The 23,078-nt window shown below is 37.6% G+C and overlaps 1 protein-coding gene across 1 annotated transcript in view; it reads right to left on the minus strand.

Annotated features, from left to right (window-relative positions):
- Positions 1–3,250: 3,250 nt before the first annotated feature.
- The window catches only part of ttc13 (tetratricopeptide repeat domain 13), a 51,834-nt gene continuing 32,006 nt past the window's right edge, over positions 3,251–23,078 (minus strand). The window contains 6 exon segments of the mRNA XM_056481486.1: positions 3,251–4,344; positions 5,397–5,476; positions 5,573–5,651; positions 8,498–8,577; positions 17,476–17,611; positions 20,787–20,896. Coding sequence (XP_056337461.1) covers positions 4,230–4,344; positions 5,397–5,476; positions 5,573–5,651; positions 8,498–8,577; positions 17,476–17,611; positions 20,787–20,896 — 600 coding nt within the window. The 3' untranslated portion in view covers positions 3,251–4,229.

Below are 23,078 nucleotides of genomic sequence, written 5' to 3' on the forward strand. Positions count from 1 at the left end.
ACTTCCGTCAGAAAGTCAACAGTGCCACCAACCTTAGCTTACTTTTTCAAACATTTTTCTTCCTCCTCTATCCTCCTCCTCCACCCGCATCCTCCACACTCACTACTGATGACTTTGCTACATTCTTTTGCACCAAAACTGCAAAAATCAGTGCTTAATTTGCTGCACCTACAACAAACACGCAAGATACACCACCAACACCACACACACTCACCTCTTTTTCACAGCACTCTGAGTCTGAGGTGTCCAATCTCGTACTATCTAGCCATGCAACCACCTGTCCGCTTGATCCCATTCCCTCTCATCTCTTGCAAGCCATTTCTCCTGCAGTCATACCAACACTGACTCACATAATTAACACATCTCTTGACTCTGGTTTATGCCTACTTCATTTAAGCAGGCTAGGGTAACCCCACTGCTAAAGAAACCCAACATGGATCAAACGCTACTTGAAAACTACCGACCGGTATCCCTGCTTCCATTCATGGCCAAGATTTTGGACAAAGTAGTGTTCAATCAAGTCCTGGACTTTCTTACTCAAAACAACCTCATGGACAACAAGCAATCTGGCATTAAAAAAGGCCACTCAACTGAGACTGCCCTGCTTTCGGTCGTGGAGGATCTCAGACTGGCTAAAGCAGACTCTAAATCATCTGTCCTCATCTTGCTGGATTTATCAGCTGCTTTTGACACTGTAAACCACCAGATCCTGCTATCTACGCTTGAGTCACTGGGCGTTGCAGGCACTGTTATTCAATGGTTCAGATCTTACCTCTCTGACAGGTCATTCAGGGTGTCTTGGAGGGGAGAGGTGTCCAACCTACAGCATCTAAACACTGGGGTACCTCAGGGCTCTGTTCTTGGGCCACTTCTCTTCTCCATCTACACGACATCTTTAGGAACAGTCATCCAGAAACATGGATTTTCCTACCACTGCTATGCTGATGATACCCAGCTATGCCTCTCTTTTCACCCTGATGATCCCTCGGTTTCAGCTCGCATCTCAGCCTGCCTGTCAGACATTTCACACTGGATGAAAGATCATCATCTTCAGCTTTACCTCGCGAAAACGGAAATGCTTGAAGTTTCTGCCAACCCGACTCTACACCATAACTTTTCAATCCAGATGGATGGGGCAACCGTTACTACATTCAAAATGGTAAAAAGCCTTGGAGTAACGATTGATGACCAACTAAACTTCTCTGACCACATTTCTAGGACTGCTCGATCTTGTAGATCCGCACTCTATAACATCAGAAAGATCTGACCCTTCCTATCTGAACATGCAGCCAGAGATGTATAAAGTACTAGAGACCCAGACTTAAGTAAAAGTACAAGTACTCTATCAAAAAGTGACTTGAGTAGAAGTAAAAGTGCTCTTTAAGCACCATACTTAAGTGGAAGTACTAAAGTATTCAACATTTTTGTACTTAAGTATTGCAAGTAGTTTATTTCAAAATTTACTACTCAAGTACTGAAAGTAAAAGTACAAGTATTGTGTAATGTAGTTATTAAAGAATGCAGTCAAAAGACATCATATTGTTTTGTTTATTTTAAATCTCTTTTTTGGGGGCACGTCATTAAGCAGAACGAAAAGAAACATGACTTACAATACTGTTTTTCTCTCACGCTTGAACCACAGATCTGACAGATTATAACAGCTTTAACACACACCTTTCAAAGTTGTGTGTCACAAAAACAGTCCATAATCCACTCAAAACGCTATTGAAACCCAATTTCGGAGCACAAATTACTGGTTGTAAACGCTGTAAACGAACGTTCTAATTCACTTGATTTTGATTTTATTGTAAAAAAAAGAAAACGTGTATATTACTGTGTTAAATGAAAATCTGAAATATTTTATGGCTTATGGCTATGATTTAGTATTCAAAAATGTTTCATTTTGATTATGTTTTAATTAAATTGGTCCTAAACTTCATATTTTTATAGTATATTTATTCATTCTGGTACTTTTACCATAAACCAACATCTCAACCATTTGGTAGAGGCTGATATTTTAGAAATTATGGGATGTGTTGGGGGAAAATGTATTGATTGTGTTAACTAGCGACATTAGGAATTAAGAAATGCAATAAATAAAAAAATTCTATTGGTTTTTTTCTTGGTGTAACAGTTAAATGGTTACTTGTAATACAATTGTGTCCTTTAATACAGCAGTAAAATATATGAACTGTACCCTTAATTTGACCCGCTCAAAGAAAACACTCTTTCTGAATGTATCAAACAAAACTCATGCACAGAAGACAGCATGAGCATTTATAGCAAATAAACTAATGTAAATATTCTCCCGCCTGCTTTTTAAACGCTGACAGGCGAGGTCTTACACCCCTTTGATTAGATATTGTCTTCACCTTCTCAACAGAAAGGGCTGCTATCGGCTTTAGAAATGAAAGCGTTGTTCACTGATGGCGGGAAGAACAGCCGCGGTTACAGTCTATGTATGTATAATACGCGGTTATCACAGGTAATCTATAATAGACACAGTGGAGAAAACTTGCACCTCATACATGCCTACCAGGCCAGCGGGTCAAATCTCCAAAGTGAGAGAGGCAGAGATGGGAGTCTCACAACATTTCTCTGTAGTAGTGAAATAGCGGCTCATGTGCTGTGCCGCCTTCACTCGCCCTCGCGCCTCCGTCCTTCGCCATAGTATTGCGACACCGCACATAGGAGATAAATGACGTCAGTACGTAATAACCCGTTATGATCTATTACTGAACCGATTTCGACCATTTTGACACCTCTAGTAACGAGTAACGATGCAGCTCATAAAAAATCTATCGGAGTAAAAGTATTAAACTCATCGAAAATATGTACTTAAGTAAAAGTGGAAGTAGGAGAAAAAAACAGTACTCCACTAAAGTACAGATACTGCCTTTTAGTACTTAAGTACAGTAGTGAAGTAGTTCTACTTCGTTACTATACATCTCTGCATGCAGCTCAACTCATTGTTCAAGCTCTTCTTCTCTCCAAACTGGATTATTGCAACTCTCTACTAGCTGGGCTTCCAGCTAATTTTATCAAACCTCTTCAGCTGCTTCAGAATGCAGCAGCACGAGTGATCTTTGATGAACCCAAAAGAGCACGTCACTCCGCTACTCACCCGTTTGCACTGGCTGCCAGTTGCTGCTCGCATCAAATTCAAAGCTCTGATGTTTGCTTACAAAGCGATTAGTGTAAATGTACTTAATCGCCATCATGCAGTACAAAAGACGTTACAACACACTGGTTTCATTGAACTGATTTTATTGACTGTGGCTTTTTCATCAAAGTCAGAGATCTTCTATCTTCAAGTTTTTCTTTTGTGCATTAAACAACCCACCTTCGTTTCCCTTCATGAAAAAAAAAAAAAAAAAACAAAAAAAAAAACAAGCCACTGTTCTTAAAGATTTTCACAGGAAATAAAGCCATACAGCATCACCATGACAGGATTAAGAAAACAAAAAACCTACTTAAAATGGTCCCTTAAGAAGATGCTAAAATAAGGATTTATAAGATGAAGGAAATTTAAGATTTTTAATCAACTGTCGATTGAGCTGTAACTGTTCCCAGTGTTTAGGATCACATGAACATCTCCAGAATCTGATATCCACACATATTTCAATTAAGCCATTAAATAAAGACAACATGTAGAAGCCAGTGTGGACAGTGAACATGGTAATAATACCAACTTCTGTCTTTCAAACAACAAAAACATTTGCAAAACAGCTTTCCCCACTGTGTTCAAGTATTCAGAAAGAAACTCGTAGCTGAAAAAATATTGCTTAATATTCTCTTCGAAGGACATCTCTGCGACAAGTCACCGATATGTTTTTAAAAGCAAAACCCCCTCCAAAAAAAAGATAAGTCAGTGTAAGCAACTGATAAATATTATAACAAATAATAAATGATTTCCGATCATATTCTGCTACAATTCCTGCTGTTTTTAAAACTCAGATGATGCTTCCAATTGCTTGTTTTTAATGAAATCTTCGACTCCAACACAAATGCACATTTAATTAAAAATTATAACAAAACAGTAAACTTTTTCCGTGTTTATATGAATGAAAGCTAAAAACAATGATAAAATATTTATCATTTATCATAAGATATTTGATATGTAAAAGCCACATAAAAGTGAGAACTGTGAGCAAAGATGCCCTGAGTAGAGATGGCCCTTATTATTTAAACTTTTTTGTATTTTTTAATAACTAAATGGTTTTTCAAGTTCAGGATTTCTTGGGACAGTGCGAAGACGAGTCTGTATTTAGGACTTCAATCATGGTCCTTGTTAACTGGAACGTCTCTGAAACTGATGGAAGGTTCTGGTACCAACTTGGTAAGCTGGAAGGAAAAAAAAAAGAAAAGAAAAAATATTAATAGTTTCCTGCATTTTTTTTGTAAATGGGTCTTCAAAATCGCAACTGTGATGCACTGGTTTAGTTTATGGAGCCAGATCAGCCCAAAAATAATAGAAAATATAATTCATACATTGTAAATACACAAATCCAATTCGTAACTTTAAAACAATTTAAAAATACACAAATCCAATTTGTAAATTCAAAAAAACACAAATCCAAATAGTAAATTTAAAACATGATTCAACAACACAATTTGTAAATTCAAAATTACACATCAAATTCGCAAATTCAAAAATACACAAATCCAATTTGTAAGTTCAAAACATGATTCAGAAATACAGAAATCCAATTCGTAAATTCAAAAATACACAAATCCAATGTATAAATTCAAAACACAATTCAAAAATACACAAATCCAATTCGTAAATTCAAAATTACAAAAATCTAATTTGTAAACTTATAAATACACAAATCCAAATTGTTAATTAAAAAATCAAATTCATAAATTCAAAACACTATTCAAAAATACACAAATCCAATTCGTAAGTAAAAAATCCATAAATCCAATTAGTAAATTCAAAACACGATTCAAAAATACACAAATCCAATTCGAAAACTCAAATCAAAATACAATTCGTAAACCCAAAAATCCAACTCGTAAATTTAACATGATTCAAAAATATACAAATCAAATTTGTAAATTCAAAACACGATTCAAAAATACACAAATCCAATTAGTAAATTCAAAACACGATTCGTAAGTCATGCAACAATTTTCCTTCGGCTTAGTACCTTATTTGTCAGGGGCCGCCATAGCGGTATGAACCATCCCCATTTGTAAGTTTAAAACACAATTCATAACATACAAATCCAATTCACTTGGCACAAATATTTAGGATTTTTACTTGTGAATTTACAAATTGTGTTTCGAATTTACAAATTGGATTTTGTAAATGTGAATTGTGCTGTGCATGTATGAATTTTATAAGCTAAATGTATTCTTTTTGAGACTGACGCTGCAGAAGCTTGTTATACCTTTTTAAGTTCATCCAGCTTTTGACGGTTTTACTGAAGCGATCTGGACTGGCTGTAGTCATGGCCTCAAAGTCAAACAGCTGGGTAACCAACCAGAAGATGTCATGTATTACAACAAATACTTTAAATAACAGCTGGTAAAATATTGACTTTTATTACATTACTTATGTCTTTACCTTTCCAGATGGGATTCGGCCAAGCACCTCTTTGCCACTGGCCATCAGAGCTCCCATGACCACAGAATACGCCACAACACTGGAGGAATAACACACATTTTAAACACAAGTATAACAAACTCCAATGATATATGAAGTAGCTCTGAAATCAAATGTGCTGTTACTGTAAGGTCAGAATAAAACGGAAAAGTATTTACTAAATTATTGCAGGGTGGCATGAATTGCAGGTATATTGCAAGTGTTTTGCTTTCTAAATCTGGAATGATACACATCAAATATGTAATTTACCGTAAACTGAATATATTATTAATGTAACATAATATAAAATGCTTAAATGTGATGACAACATTTGACTGTTACTAATTGTTGTTCTGTTAAAGCTTTAAACTATAACAGAGTTGACACTTTCCACCATTTTGTGCTTTAGCTCAAGATGCTAACCTCAAACCAGCTACGTGTCTAACACAGAATTGTATGTATTTTAATTATATCATTGTTTTTAAAAAAGTAAATAAAAGATTGACTGAAATATCACAGTAACAGAATTGGCAATCTACTATCGGTTGTTTTAAATTGCGTGGTTCTGGTGATGCGTAGAACTCAGATGGAGGGCAGGAAGTAAAAAAACTGAATGGGACACACAGAGGAAAGTCTGTAACTTTAGCAATTTATACCAAGTTTCAAAGATATAAATAGAAAATAATCCCATATGTTGGACATGATCCTTATATCATGAAGAGTGATGAGTTTTCTACTGAACTAAAATACATTTACCTGTCATCGAGGCGGTAGATATTAGCCCCTTTCACACAGTGATACCGGTAAATATCTGGAAAATTACCGAAACGACTTAACCGGAAAATTCACAAGAGCGCTGTTCACACAGGCAAAGACGTTCCGAAACTTTTCCAGAAAAGACCATTCACACATCCATTCCAAAATACAGGTGAATTCTGACATCCTTAACCAGAAATGAGCTCAAAACGACTGCGATTGTTTTTGTAAATGTAATAGGGATCCAGCTTGATGGTTTCACTAGCATTCATGCAGCTTATCCCAGAGACATCCAAAGGCAGAAGCACTAATCGCAGCTAAATGTTTACACGTTTGACAACATTACAAATTCTGTGGATGGATAAGTCTTGTGAAAAACTTTGATGAAAACATATGGAGGCACACTTTCGAATGTTGAGATGTACATTGTGTGTGTGTGTGTGTGCTGGCGCTCACCGGATCACTCCTGCACTGGTAATCACACAGCGGTTTATCATAAGCATTTTATAGATAATTTTTTACACAGTTGGCATTAGGGAGGAAAATAGAAACATTATCTGACTAACATCTAGAAGTTAAATGTGTCTGGGACAATATTCAAAGGCTTTTATTTTCATAAACAGCACGGATGTGAATGTGTCTGAATGTTCTGATTGGCTGGAGTAGACGTCTCACGTCAGCGTGTTCTAAGCGTGAACATGCTCTTTCTGGCAATCTTCCATCTGCGTTCACACAGCGCAGCATTCCGGCAAATTACTGGTAATGTTACAACTTCTCTTTCCAGAAAATTGCCGGAAGGAATTTACCGGTATTTTTAAAAAGGGCCTGTTCATACATACGGTAACTTTCCGGAAAGGTCTTTATGTGTGAAAGGGGCTACTGTATAATTAAATTACATGAAGAGATACTATAGTTAATAGTACTATGGAAGATAATTACTTGAACTAAACTGTCACAGTAATTATATTGTTGCTGTGGTACGACACAACTGCAGTAATAACACAATAGGCTTATGTTTTCTACACAATAATTATACACCATCACAATACACCACAGTTTACACTAATGTAACAGTACTGATTACAGTTTATTTACAGTATTCTGTAGCATTCATTAACAATGAGTTGTACACATTATACACTTTACTTTTATGTGGTTCAAAAACATGTTTATTATAAATTACTATAGTTTTTTCCCCATGCGGATATCTTCCAGACATCACAACAGATGAAAGCATACAAAAGCGTGGACGCATAGTCTACATTATAATTTATTTATTTTTTATGTTATTATTTTATGTTATTAGTCCCATTCACACATACAGACCTTTCTGGAAAATTATCGGCAATTTTCCAGAAAGGCATGTATGTGTGAACAGGCCCTTTTTGAAAATACCGGTAAATTTGTTCTGTCTATTTTCTGGAAAGAGAAGTTGTAACATTACCGGTTATTTGCCGGAATGCTGCGCTGTGGGAACGCAGAAGGAAGATTGCCGGAAAGAGCACGTTCACGTTCAGAACGGGCTGACGTAAGACGTCTACTTTAGCCAATCAGAACACTCAGACGCATTCAAGTTTGCGCAGTTTGTGAGAATAAAAGCCTGTGAATGTTTTCCCCAATGACTGTTTTGCCAGACACATTTAGCTGCTAGATGTTAGTCAGATAACATTTCTATGTTCCTTCTTAATGCCAAATGTGTAAATAATTATCGATAAATGCTTATGATAAGCCGTTGTTTGTTTACCTTCAAGCTCAAGCTTTCTTGAACTTTCCCACCTTTATGAGCAAAAACTTTTGGAAGTCTGTTCCGCATTTCTTATTTTGGCCGATTAAACAATTATAAACCACATAAAACTGAAACATTTTGATGTCTTGATAGCGATTCCTATGTAGAAGAATCCCTTCCTGCCCTCCATCTGAATTTTGTGCGTCAATGACGTCATGTGAAAACAACCAATTGGTGTATCCCTAATATTCTGTAAATATCAATGTGAGAGGAATGACATGCCTCAATGCCTTGCAGAGTTTTCTGTCAGAGGAAGTGACATCACTTGGAGTAAGTTGCATGCTTTTTCTATCAGTGGTTTTATAGATTGTTATGCGTTTTTTCAACTGATGTAACAGACTCAACCAGAACAAGGGTTTTCTCACCTGGAGCCTCTGGATAGTGGCATTAGGTTACAGAAGTAATACACCAGAGAAAGAATCAAATTGCACACAGCATCTGCATCCTAGAAAGATATGGAAAAATCAACAGAATATTAACCCTCTACAGCACGGCGTTGCCCTTGGGCAACAAAGTTTTCTTAAGGCTCGTGCTATGCATAGATTTCTTAAAATGATTGCAACCAATTAAAATGTTAGAAAAAGTATCAATAAAACATCCAATAAGATGTGGGTGTCACGATCTAGCACCGTTTGAAGGTGGAACTTCATTTTCATGGTGAAAGGAGCCCATGGTGTGAGAAGTAAAGATTATTTGCTTAATTAATCTCATTTAAAAGTAATATAAATTGTACAAAAAAAATTGTGAAGTTGTAGAGAAGCCTTTGGTCAGGTTTTATGAAGTTTTTTTTATTTTATATGATCAGAAATTTAATTTTTCTTTTCAATGTCTCAGGGCAACGTTGTTCGCTAAGTGGTACTTTTCAAGACGTGTTTACTGACATTACATGTGGGCATTTTCACATATTATCATTATTACATATTGTATTATTTTTCATTTAATTTAACTTTTTCAACATATTTTGACAGAAAAATGGATGTAAGCTTGTTTTATAGAAGTAAAGAGCAGGATCCCAGAGTAAATCCCATCTGAGGACAATGAGATTGCAGAAACTGCAGTGACAGTGAGGAGAACAAAAACCAAAAACAACTTTTAACATTAAAATGTTCCCAAAAGAACCAAAAAAAATCATGTGGAATCATATTTGTCATGTACCATAAAAATATGTGCAGTAGAGGATTACTATGATAGAAATCCAATAAATATTCAAAAAAATTAAGCTAGAGATTCTGATTGTTTGATTATCCAAAAGAAGAACAGAAGTAGTATTTATGTGTTTTCTAGTTGAATATAATTGAATAGTGTAATATGCAAAACATTTACACAGGTGGATATAGACATACAAGGCTGTATGTCTGGTTTATTGGTGTAAACTGGTTTATTAGTGTTTATGGGAGTGTGCGAGTAATAATGATACTAATAATAAAAACTACATTTCAAAAAAAAAAAAGAAAGAAAATCAACCAGACAAAAAGTCTTGTCGCCTATCCAAGTTTTAGGAACATCAAATAATAACTTGACTTCTAGTTGATCATTTGGTATCAGAAGTGGCTTATATGAAAGGAAAAACCCTCTCTATATTACGTTTATTTTACCAAAATAAATTATGATTATGCCTTGATTTTTAATAATTTAATTAGGACAGTATGGTCTGACTTTGCTAAGACAAAAATCTTGTCACTTAACAGAAATAATGTGCAGTATAAAATATAAAGTCATGGTGCAGTGGAAAAAGAACTAATATTGTGTATGACTCCGATGAGCTTGGAGGATCCAAACATCTTTGCAATGACTCAAATAACTTATTAATAAAGTCATCTGAAACGGCAAAGAAACAAAGAAAACGTTCTTGCAGGACTCCCACAGTTCATCAAGATTCTTTGGATTCATCTTCAATGCCTCCTCCTCCATCTTACCCCAGACATGCTCATTAATATTCATGTCTGGTGACTGGACTGACCAATCCTGAAGCACCTTCACCTTCTTTGCTTTCAGGAACTGAAGTATGAGAAGGAGCGCTATCCTGCTGAAGAATTTGCCCTCTCTTGTGGTTTGTATTGTAATGGGCAGCACAAATGTCTTGATACCTCAGGCTGTTGATGTTGCCATCAACTCTGCAGATCCCCCTTACTAAATGTAACCCCAAACCATGATTTTTCCTTCACCAAACTTGACTGATTTCTGTGAGAATCTTGGGTCCCTGCGGGTTCCAATAGGTTTTATGCAGAATTTGTGATGATTGGTATGCAGTTCAACAGATGATTCACTGGAAAAATCTACCTTCTGACACTTTTCCTAATTATCAACTAGAAGTCAAGTTATTATTTGTTGCTCTTACAACTGGGGTCAACGGCAAGACTTTTGTCAGGCAGTGTATATTCAGACTGAATCCCAAAGTGCTACAAGTAAAAGCTAATAAAAGTACCAAAAAAAAAAAAAAAAAAATTCAGCCAAAGGTGGCAAGCTAAGTTTTGATTCCACATTTAAAAGCATCAAAAGTCAGCTTTTTTCCTCAAGTAATCAGGAAGAGCAATTCACAAGGCAGGAGCAGCCGAGAAAAATGCTCAGTCTCCCATTGTGCGTCACTTGAAGCTTGGAGGTTTTGGAAAATAAAATGTGGTAGATCAAAGAGTATGTGTGGAAATTTGTAAAGTAAAGGCCCCGGTAAACTTCAAACAAAGTAATTTTTTCCCTTTTGCGTTTGAGGACAAAAAGAAGCTAAAAAAGCAGCAGATGTGTAAGTAGATGTGTTAGTATTAAGGTAAAGTTGGGTGTTATCAGTATAGCAATGGAATGATAGGGCTGTCTAAGCATATAAACAAACAGGACAGGGTCAAGCACTGAACCTTGAGGGACACCACAGATGACATTGTGTGTTCAGTCGTGGCCAAAAGTTTTGAGAATTAAGTTTTTATAATAGCAATTTGCATATATTCCAGAATGTTATGAAGAGTGATCAGATGAATTGCATAGTCCTTGTTAGCCATGAAAATTAACTTAATCCTGAAAAAAAAAAACTTTCCACTGCATTTCATTGCTGCCATTAAAGGACCTGCTGTGATCATATCAGTAATCGTCTTGTTAACTCAGGTGAGAATGTTGATGAGCACAAGGCTGGAGATCATTATGTCAGGCTTATTGGGTTAGAATGGCAGACCTGACACGTTAAAAGGAGGGTGATGCTTGAAACCATTGTTCTTCCATTGTTAACCATGGTGACCTGCAAAGAAACGTGTGCAGCCGTCATTGCGTTGCATAAAAACGGCTTCACAGGCAAGGATATTGTGGCTACTAAGATTGCACCTAAATCAACAATTTATAGGATCATCAAGAACTTCAAGGAAAGAGGTTCAATTCTTGTTAAGAAGGCTTCAGGGCGTCCAAGAAACTCCAGCAAGTGCCAGGATCATCTAGGATTCAGCTGCAGGATCGGAGGGCCACAAGTGCAGAGCTTGCTCAGGAATGGCAGCAGGCAGGTGTGAGCGCATCTGCACACACAGTGAGGCGAAGGCTTTGGAAGATGGCCTGGTGTCAAGAAGGGCAGCAAAGAAGCCACATCTCTCCAAAAAAATATCAGGGACAGATTGAGCTTCTGCAAAATGTTTGGCGAATGGACTGCTGAGGACTGGGGCAAAGTCATATTCTCTGATGAATCCCCATCATCGATTGTTTGGGGCATCTGGAAAAAGGGTTGTCAGGAGAAGAAAAGGTTAGCGCTACCATCAGTCCTGTGTCATGTCAACAGTAAAGCATCCTGAGACCATTCACATGTGGGGTTGCTTCTCATCCAAAAGAGTGGGATCACTCACAATTTTGCCCGAAAACACAGCCATCAATAAAGAATGGTACCAAAACACCCTCCAACAGCAACTTCTCCCAACAATCAAACAACAGTTTAGTGAAGAACAATGCATTCTCCAGCACGATGGAGTACCGTGCCATAAGGCAAAAGTGATATCTAAGTGGCTCGGGGACCAAAACGTTGAAATTTTGAGTCCATGGCCTGGAAACTCCCTAGATCGTAATCCCATTGAGAACTTGTGGTCAATCCTCAAGAGGCGGGTGGACAAACAAAAATCCACTAATTCTGACAAACTTCAAGAAGTGATTTTGAAAGAATTGGTTGCTTCCAGTCAGGATTTGGCCCAGAAGATGATTGAGAGCATGCCCAGTCGAATTGCAGAGGTCCTAAAAAAGAAGGGCCAACACTGCATATACTGACTCTTTGCACAAATGTCATGTAATTGTCGATATAAGCCTTTGAAAGTATGAAGTGCTTGTAATTATATTTCAGTACATCACAAAAACAACTGAAACAAAGATCTTAAAGCAGTTTAGCAGCAAACTGTGTGAAAACTAATATTTCTGCCATTCTCAAAACTTTTGGCCACGACTGTAGGATTCAGCATCTAGCACTAGAGGAGGATACAGCATCTTCCAGAGCAAAATAGTCCCAGATATGATGAGAATTTGGTATACCACCCCTGAAATATGGAGTCACACCCGCCAACTGCATAATAGTCATGGACCAATGCTAGCTCAAAGGTGTTAAGCATACCTGCCAACACTCCCGTTTTTCCCAGGAGTCTCCCGTATTTCAGACCCATCTCCCACCCACCTCCCGTATTGTTCTGTCTTCTGTAATGTAATCACCCAGGGGTTGCAAAAAAATCATAAGACTGATGGCTTTTTATTTGCATGTTGTTTTTTTATGTAACTATTAACTACAATTGTCTTCTTCGGTAGGTTATGAATAAAATATAGTAATTCTAATAGTTTAATAAAGTGAACTGGGAGGTCCCAAGCCCCACTTTGGGAACCACTGCAATAGAATGTGTGGGGACACTGACATGTTGATACGTATTCAGTCCAACAGTTGCAGAAACTCTCATGATAAATTACAAGCAGTGTGTGTGCATGCATGTTTGTGACATTTCATGATAAAAAGTTTTGTAGAATAACATGGGTATTAGAATGTCTTATGAAGACGTTGTCCATGTCCCCATTTTTGAAAAGGCTTATAAACACTACAGAATGATTTTTTTTTTCAAAATGTAAAACTGCACACATTTTGTCCCTGTGAGGGTTGGGATAGGGTGATAGAAAATACAGTTTGTAAAGTATAAACACAATGAAAACCTATGAAATGTCCCCACAATTCACAAAAAGAGTACATGTACAATACATGAACATGAATCAGAATACATGAACATGCTCCGTCGCCAGAGCAGCTCTAGGACTCTCCGATCACTGCCTGGTTCATCTTATACCAACTTACAGGCAAAAACTTAAAACTACTAAGCCAGTATTAAGGACTGTCAAGAGATGGACCAACGACACAGAGCAGGTCTTACAAGCCTGTTTTGAATGCACTGACTGGGATGTTTTTGAAGCTGCAGCCACAGATCTGGACGAGCTCACAGAGACTGTAACATCATACATCAGTTTCTGTGAGGAGTTATGCATCCCTACCAGGACCTACTTGTCATTTAACAATGATAAACCATGGTTCACACCAAAACTCAGACAGCTTCGTCAGGCCAAAGAGGATGCTTACAGGAGTGGTGACAGGATCCTGTACAATCGGGCCAGGAACACATTGACAAAGGAGATTGGTGTGGCTAAGAAAAGCTATGCCAAAAAGCTGCAAAACCAGTTTTCAGCTAACGACCCTGCATCAGTGTGGAGAGGCTTAAAAGATTTCACTAATTACAAGACACCGTCCCCCAGTATCGACAGCAATAAACATATTGCAAACGAGCTGAATATGTTCTACTGTAGGTTTGACACCTATGACCAGACACCTCACACCCACCCGGACCATCTCCCTACACAGCCATCAACACCACATCAACACAGCCCGGACCATCGCCCTACACGGCCATCAATACCACATCAACACAGCCCGGACCATCTCCCTACACAGCCATCAACACCACATCAACACAGCCCGGACCATCGCCCTACACAGCCATCAACACCTCCAGCCATCTTCCTCTCCCCCCCTGCTCTTCAGATCAGTGAGGAAAATGTGCGTCAGATCTTCAGTAAACAGAAGAGAAGGAAAGCACCAGGGCCAGATGGTGTCTCACCAGCCTGTCTGAGAACCTGCGCTGACCAGCTGGCTCCCATTTTCTCCCATATCTTCAATAGATCACTGGAACAGCGCAAAGTTCCATCCTGCTTTAAGCGCTCCACCATCATCCCAATCCCAAAGAAGCCAAAGATCACAGGACTCAATGACTACAGACCTGTGGCCTTAACATCTGTGGCCATGAAGTCATTCGAAAGACTGGTGCTAGCATATCTGAAGGACATCACTGGACCCCTGCTGGACCCCCTGCAGTTCGCCTATAGAGCAAACCGGTCTGTGGATGATGCAGTCAACATGGGACTGCATTATACCCTACAACATCTGGACAAACCAGGGAACTACGCAAGGATTCTGTTTGTGGACTTCAGTTCTGCCTTTAACACCATCGTCCCATCACTGCTTGAGTACAAACTGGCCCAGCTCTCTGTTCCTAGCTCTGTCTGTCAATGGATCACCAGCTTTCTGACAGATAGACAGCAGCTAGTCAGAATGGGCAAAATCACATCCGACAGCCGCACCATCAGCACTGGTGCCCCCCAGGGATGTGTTCTTTCTCCACTGCTCTTCTCCTTGTACACCAACGACTGCACTGCAAAAGACCCCTCCATCAAACTCATTAAGTTTGCAGACGACACTACTGTTATCGGCCTCATCCAGAACGGTGACGAGTCTGCATACAGACAGGAGGTGGAGCGGCTGGCGTTATGGTGCAGATACAACAACCTGGAGCTGAACACGCTCAAAACAGTGGAGATGATAGTGGACTTCAGGAGAAACCCCCCTGCACTCCCCCCACTCACCATCATGAACAGCACTGTGGCTGCAGTAGAGTCATTCAGGTTCCTGGGCACCACCATCTCTCAGGATCTGAAGTGGGACACTCATATAGACTCTATTGTGAAGAAAGCCCAGCAGAGACTGTACTTCCTTCGTCAGCTGAGGAAGTTCAACCTGCCACAGGAGCTGCTCGTACAGTTCTACTCAGCTGTCATCCAATCCATCCTCTGCACTTCAATCAACGTCTGGTTCGGCTCAGCTACCAAAACTGACCTCCGTAGACTACAGCGAATAGTCCGGACTGCTGAACGAATCACTGGCACAACCCTTCCTACACTTCAAGAACTGTACTCTTCCAGAGTGAGTAAAAGGGCTCGCAAAATCACTCTGGACGCCTCACACCCAGCACACTACCTGTTCGAACTGTTACCGTCTGGTCGGCGCTTCAGAGCACCGAGCACAAAAACAGCCAGACACAGGAAAAGTTTCTTTCCTCAGGCTGTCTACCTTATGAACAGTTAAATATTCCCCTACTGTGCAATAAATATGTGCAATACTTTCTCATACGCACTTGTACACAGCACCTTATATCAATATACAATGCAATACTCTCTACATTCGCACTTGTACACAGCACCTTGTAACCTGTATATTTATAACAATCTGTACATACAACTCAACATCCAGGTTTCTTCACTAACCGCATCTGTTTAATGTTCATCATTTTTTATTATTATTATTTTATTTTTTCTGATTATTTTGTGTTGTCACATGTCACTTTATGTACACTGGAAGCTTCTGTAGCCAAAACAAATTCCTTGTGTGTGTGAAGCACACTTGGCAATAAAACTGATTCTGATTCTGATTCTGATTCTGAACATATTATTTATACAACAGTTCTGTCTGGTTCTCTAATCTCATTAGCTGATAGCCGTGCGATATTCTGCAGTATCATAACTCATACAGCCTCCTCACCCTTCTGTATTACTCCACCCACAGAGTGATGGCAGATCAACAAACTCACAACAGTTTGACAAATATTGCAGCTGTTGGACAACATAATGTGCTTTTCAGGCTTTTTTGTTGAGAATGTAGTTGTTTAGACCCTGAGTTACTTTTTGGTTGGTCATCTGTTCGTTTCTAACAAGTCTGCTGTTTTTGGTACAGCAAACTAGTCCAGTAAAAACAAAGAAGAAATGCCCAGATGTTTTTAGAGTTTTTCATTATCGCAAACAACAGTAATCTGGTAGTGTTTGCTTTGCTTTGGCTTTTTCAGGGTTATTTATTGTGATCTCCTGATTGCAACTGAGAAATACTGGGAAATGTCTCTAGACTGATGGCATTTCATGCGATTCAGCCTTATAATCTTAAAATGTGAGCAAAAATCACCTGTTTTGTCATAACTTTAGACATTACGCTAGAGAATCCTTCAAATGTTAGCTCTAAAGTGACGTTAGTGAACTAGTAATGGTTTCTGCTGTTCTGGCGTCAGCTGCAGATGTGAATGAATTGCGGAAAAAAGTAGTTCCTCATACAGAAGGATTTTTAGACTCTACGTGTTTGATTTTCTTTTTTATATACACGATTATGCCGTCGAACTGTTGTATAAACACAATATCACATGAGTAGCAGTGCGATATGGCTGTATACTGGAACTGGTGGGACACTAAGGCACTCTGCCTGCAGCCTCGTGCTAACGCACACCTCCCACCAGTGCCGATATACAGCCATATCACACTGCTACTCCTGTGATATTGCTTATTTATATGAATATGTACACTGTAAAAAAATTGTGTTCGACACTATCTCTTCATGTTGAATGGCTCAAGTGGATTGAATCTAAAACAATTAAGTTGTCCCAAAAAAAACTTAAGAATTGTATTGTTTGTGTTGTTGTTGTGTGTGTGTGAACCTGGCATTCATCACATTCTGTGGACCAAAAGTCCCTCAATAAAGCTATACCAGATCATTTTGACCTTGTAGGTACAATTTGTTTGGTCACAATAAGAAAAACAGCTCATAAATAATACAGAATGGCGTATTTTGAAAATGTTTTCTGTTTGGGTTGGTTTTAGGGATAGAGTTAGGGAAAGAGGACAGAATATTCAGTCAGTACAATATAAACATCATTACGTCTATGTCAAATCCTCATAGAGATAGCTGTACGTGTGTGTGTGTGTGTGTGTGTGTGTGTGTGTGTGTGTGTGTGTGTGTGTGTGTGTGTGTGTGTGTGTGTGTGTGTGTGTGTGTGAGAGAGAGAAAGATAAGACACGCAGGTCACAGAACTCCCATGATTTTCTGTGTAACAGGTCAAACAGGTGCAGATACCAGAGCTGTGAGCCTCGCCGCAAGACTTTGTTTATGTGACCCTGGATCGATTTGCTTTAGGAGACGTGACTAAAGAGCACATGCTAGTCACGCTAGACATGCTACAGAAATCAGCGACAGACGGACAGAGAGAGAGGATCTTACCCCCAGTTCAGTGGAAAGCATCAAGGCTTTGCCTTTAGCCGTGAGGTCTTTATAAAGCGCTTCGATTTCAGACTGATACTGCTGTGTCCTCTCATCTGTGGTCTGAGTTTCTACTGAAAACAGCATATTCCCCACTCTAACACACACAAAAACATTAGCATTAGCATCAGACACAAAATAAAGCTCAAAATGCTAAGCAATAACAAGCTACTATACTACTGAAGCTATTTTATTTTGATTTAAAAACAAAAATACAGTCAAGCTTGTGTGAATTGTTATATTATAGCTTTAAATGTGTTGCTAGCATGTTTTAATAGTGGTAGCATGATTTTACTTGACAGTGTAAGAAAGTGCACAGTATGTTGTTTAGCATTAATAATTTACAGTTGTTGTCATGTTGCTAGCATGTATTTAACACATGGATAACATGATTTAACTGGTCTCAAACATGTTGTTAGCATCTTTTTTAACATTAGCAACATGACTGAACTTGTTTCTACCATAGTCTAACAGGTTAGTATTAGTCTAATGTCTATTGTTTATAATTGATTATGATTATAATGGCCTTAATAGAAATTACATTGATTTAAATGGAAACTGTGATGGTCTTGATGGTCTCTTGCTGTTTATTTTTTGGCTTTCTATTGGTGTGATGTTAAAATCCAAAAATACTACTAAATAATGTCCATAACACACAATTATGGCAAAATTATGTTTCTTTCCTTAAAATACATCGTTTGGTGAGTATTAGTAAGTCTATTATGAGTGGATTCTTTTTTTAAACTAATAGCGGAGTAATTCAATTCATTATCATCTTTAGTACAGTAGAATTATTTATACAGCTGAAGTCAGAATTATTAGCCCCCCTTTTAATTTTTTTTTTCTTTTTTAAATATTTCCCAAATTATGTTTAACAGAGCAAGGACATTTTCATAGTATGTCTGATAATATTTTAAGGTCAAAATTATTAGGCCCTTTAAGCATTTTTTTTTCCAAAAGTCTACAGAACAAACCATCGTTGTACAATTACTTGCCTAATTACCCTAACTTGCCTAGTTAACTTAACCCAGTTAAGCCTTTAAATGTCACTTTAAGCTGTATAGAAGTGTCTTGAAAAATATCTAGTCAAATATTATTTACTGTCATCATGGCAAAGATAAAATAAATCAGTTATTAGAGATGAGTTATTAAAACTATTATGTTTAGAAATGTGTTAAAAAACGCTTGAGAAAGCCAACATGACTGTTCAGGACAGGGAATGGCAGTTGACAGGAAGCACAGCGGTTGCTAAGTGGTTGCAAGACAGTTGTTAAAATGTTTATGGCATTGCTAGGTGGTCGCTAAGCAGTTGCCAAATGGCAATGCTCGTGTACAAGTTTGATCAAATGCTAATACTTAGTAAGCATTTCTAGCATATGTTATTGCACTTAGATAACCATTAATAGCATGTAGCTAATCATTATTAGCACTTGGCTTATTGTTAAGCCTTATCGTTTGGCTTACACAGGAAGTCATATTTGCTAGCATGAGTCAAATGAGCCAATGCCCAGGTCCCTATGATGTTCTGATGTAGAGATATTGCGGTTTTTAAATGGTTGCTAGGTTAGCCTGTTTTATTGCTATGGACACAACTGACAGCTTAGTGATGATAAATCAAAGCTTCCAGCCAATATGAGTGATAAAAATCAACACAGATGTCTCTATGACAGTCAAAACTGGACTTGGACATTATGTAAAAATGGCTTGCCACATACTATAGAAAATATAAGGTTCAATAAGTGTGAAAGTGATACATGCAACGATGGCTTGCCATATCAGTAAAAAAATGACTTTTTATAAAAATGGCTTGCCATGGTGCAAAGAGGATTTTTCTGTCCTTAAAATAGCAAAAGTAGATTCTGACACGCCCTTAATGCGTTAGCGCCCTGCACTTTGCACATAGATCGTCACAATAGAGCCCAAAAAGTTGTCCCAAAAAACCTTAAGAATTGTATTGTTTGTGTTGTTGTTGTGTGTGTGTGTGTGTTGTCCTGGCATTCATCACATTCTGTGGACCAAATGTCCCTCAATAAAGCTAGACCAGATCATTTTGACCTTGTGGTACAATTTGTTTGGTCACCACTCTACCATGGCACAATTATGTTTTTCCTAAAAATACATAGTTTGATGAGTATTAGTAAGTCTATTATAAGTGTTTTTTTTAAACTGATATCAGAGTAATTCATTTCAGTATCATCTTTAGTACAGCAGAATTATTCATACAGTTGAAGGTCATCAGTTCACTGAACTCACCGATGTCTACTGAGTGTAACCACAGATACAAGGACACTGGAGCATTTTGAAGCCGCAATTCATCAGTGGACCGCTCGTATGTCAGCTTATAGACAAATCAGCTGATCGATGTGACTTTAAAATGCTCCAGTGTCCCTGTATCTTTGGTACACAGCAGTGAGTTTGGTCAACTGATGACTTTTACAGCCAACCACAGTCATTTCTGTTGAGCATGTGAACAAAATGGTCAATCAGCGCTGTTTAAGAACGCGCTCAAATGTTAGAAGAAATATATGTTTTTAAAAAATCAGTACAATTGGTATCGAACTCCAGAATTATGACAACATCTCTACATCTTAATTGTTATAGCTCTGCTGTTGTTTTACATTTAGAAGGATTTTTAGATGAAATGTTATTGCGTTTAGTAAGACCAAAACCAAATCAAAATTTGTCTGTTTTCTCTATAAAGTATAGACAACTATAGAACATAGAAAAATTCTTTGTCTATAACAGATACGCCCAAACTAGGGCCTGCGGGCCAAAGTTGGCCCATGGTAACCTTTGACTTGGCCCGCCATCCCATCTGAGAAGAGAGGGAGAATGGATGGGGACGGTCATTTCAAATGTACATACTGTCACCTGACGGATAGGAGACAATGCAGAGAGTTTGGTGAGTGAATCAACCAAAAGCTGTTCTGCTAGTGTTTTCAGCACTGAACTCCACTGTGTTAGAAATGTGATTGTTTATGTTTTTTATAGCAATAAGTTACAATTAATAAAAGTTATACTGCATTAGTTTATATGATTTAAAGTGATGTTTTCTATTTTTTTTTAAATAAATTAGGAAATTACCCATGGCAACTTTCAAGTAAAATTGTTTGGTATATTTATTTACGGCACACGGCTCTCAATGATGTCTGGTTTTTGGCCCTTCATAGGAAAACGTTTGGGCACCCCTGGTCTATAAAGTCTATTTTCTCAATTAAAAATACACTACAGAACATAAACGTTGAAGATATGATACTTATAAAAGTTCTCACCGGTCTCCAGTGATGGTGATTGTAAATCCGTCATATTCTTTCCCAGGATCCTTTAGACTGGGCACTTTGGAATTGACTGTAAAGCCGTCTCTGGTTTTACTGTTGAACTGCTTCAGATATCAAAACAAACACAGAAACATTTAAGAGAAACATTCCATCTGTCTTCATGCGGTTAACGAGAACTCACATATTTGTTTCTAAATAAATACGGCAATACAAAAACACAATCATAGGTGTGAAATGCCAAGCATAATTGTGAACAGGCAACTATGAGCATTTAGTAGGCTCATTCATCAACTGTTCATATTACTCATAAATTTGGCTTCATCCAAGAACACACACACACATTCAGAAATCTCATGCGTAGACGCTGTTACACCTTAAGTTGTTATTCTGACTAACAGTTAGGAGTTCCCAATAAAACCAAATATATATTTTTTAACAACTAATGTGAAAAATATAAAGGGTATACAAGCACGAACAGATAGAAAAACTATTGTTTTTTTTTTTTTAATACTACACTAGCAGTGTTTGGCAATAACGCATTACTAGTAATGCATGACATTACTTTTGACAGTAACTAATACTGTAATGCATTTCCTTATGTTAAATAATTACAATAGTTATCGTTCCAATCTGATGCGTGTGTCCGTTACTTGGTAAATTCATTATTTTTGGCTGCAGTCAAGCCTACATCTTCCTGTTTACCCAACCACTGTAAAGAAGACGCATCATGTACGAGTCACCAGACAGGACAAAAGTAAAGCACGGGTGTGCGTGAGAGAGGTCAAGTGTGTGCGTGAGAGAGACCAAATGCACGGGAGGTAGGCCGAGTGTGCGTGTGCGCGAGACCAAGAGACTATTAACGTTACTAATTACTAAAACTACTATGTTTGTTGTTTCAAATAAATAAGCACACATTTGTCATGTGCAAAAGAAAATTGATTCGTTTAGTAGACACAGACACATTTTTGTTATATTTCAGAACGCGTTATTTAAATGTGTAGTGTTGTATTGCTCAGAAAATTGCTGTGATTTATTTTTTATTGTTTTACATATTTTTATAGCTGTTATACAACAGCAGATTTTGCACTTTGAATATACACAGCATACTTTCTATTAGTTGTTGACATACCTTGTTTATTTCGTGGTTGGTTTGAAAACTGCTCATAGATTTCGTTTTTGTTTTGTTTAAAATGCATAAAATGAATGGTTGTCTTTAATAGCAGTTTTGTGGTGCTGAGTTTCACCAAACTGATTCTGAATGATAACTCCGATTACTTTCATTTATTTATTTCTTATAGGTTTTGTTTTTGTTGTGTATTGTTGCTAGTTTTTATACTCAAGCTGTTTAGTTTTTGCTTTTTTGTTTCTGAATATATTATTCAGCTGGTTTATTCTACTTCAATAAACATGCCTTGGTCTGACTTAAATTAGTGTTTAAAATTACTTTGTTTAGGTTTGTCTTGTGTTTTAGTTGTGAGAATGTCAATTAATTAAAACTGTGAGGCTGAACATCGGTGTATTTTCCATGCAGCACTGAAGTGACATTATAAGGGCATTAACGGGAGCATTAAACATGTTCTTTGCAAAAGTAACTCAAATTACTTTTAACAGTAGCGTATTACATTTTGGTGTAATTTATTGGTAATAAATAAAAGTTACTTTTTGAATGAAGTTACTAGTGACTGTAACTAGTAACTATTTTTCTATAACTAGCACAATGCTGTACACCAGCTTTTTTTTTTCTTGCTTTTAAAGGGGACCTATTATGCAAAAATTACTTTTATAAGGGGTTTAAGCGCAGTTGTGTGGCAACAGTGTGTGAATATAACCAGCTTGTAACGGTAAAATATTAATTCTATTGTTTATAATCACACTTGATAAAAACAGAAACACTTTGATTGACATTCTCCCGTTGTACGTGTCATCAGAGAGGGAAAGCCGCACCCATTAGTGACCATCTCTCATTAGCATAGGACTTTATCTTGTTTTTGAATCTGCCACTATGCTGACACACAGGCATTTGTAGCTCTGCCCCCTTTTGAAATGAGCACAAATCTCTGAATTTAAAGCCACAGTTCCCAAAATGACACAATTTGGATCAAAGCCTATAAGGGTCATATTCAAAGAGTTATAAAATATTATTTGTGGGGTATATTAAGATGAAACTTCACATACACTCCCTATGCTCTATAGGCATCAGAGACTTATTTTACATCTTAAAACTAACTGAAAAAAAACCCGAAAACAAATCTAAGACATTCATATTCAGTTTGTTATTATTATAAT

Source organism: Danio aesculapii, chromosome 20 (assembly GCF_903798145.1).
Source record: "Danio aesculapii chromosome 20, fDanAes4.1, whole genome shotgun sequence".
In the NCBI taxonomy this organism is placed as follows: Eukaryota; Metazoa; Chordata; class Actinopteri; order Cypriniformes; family Danionidae; genus Danio; species Danio aesculapii.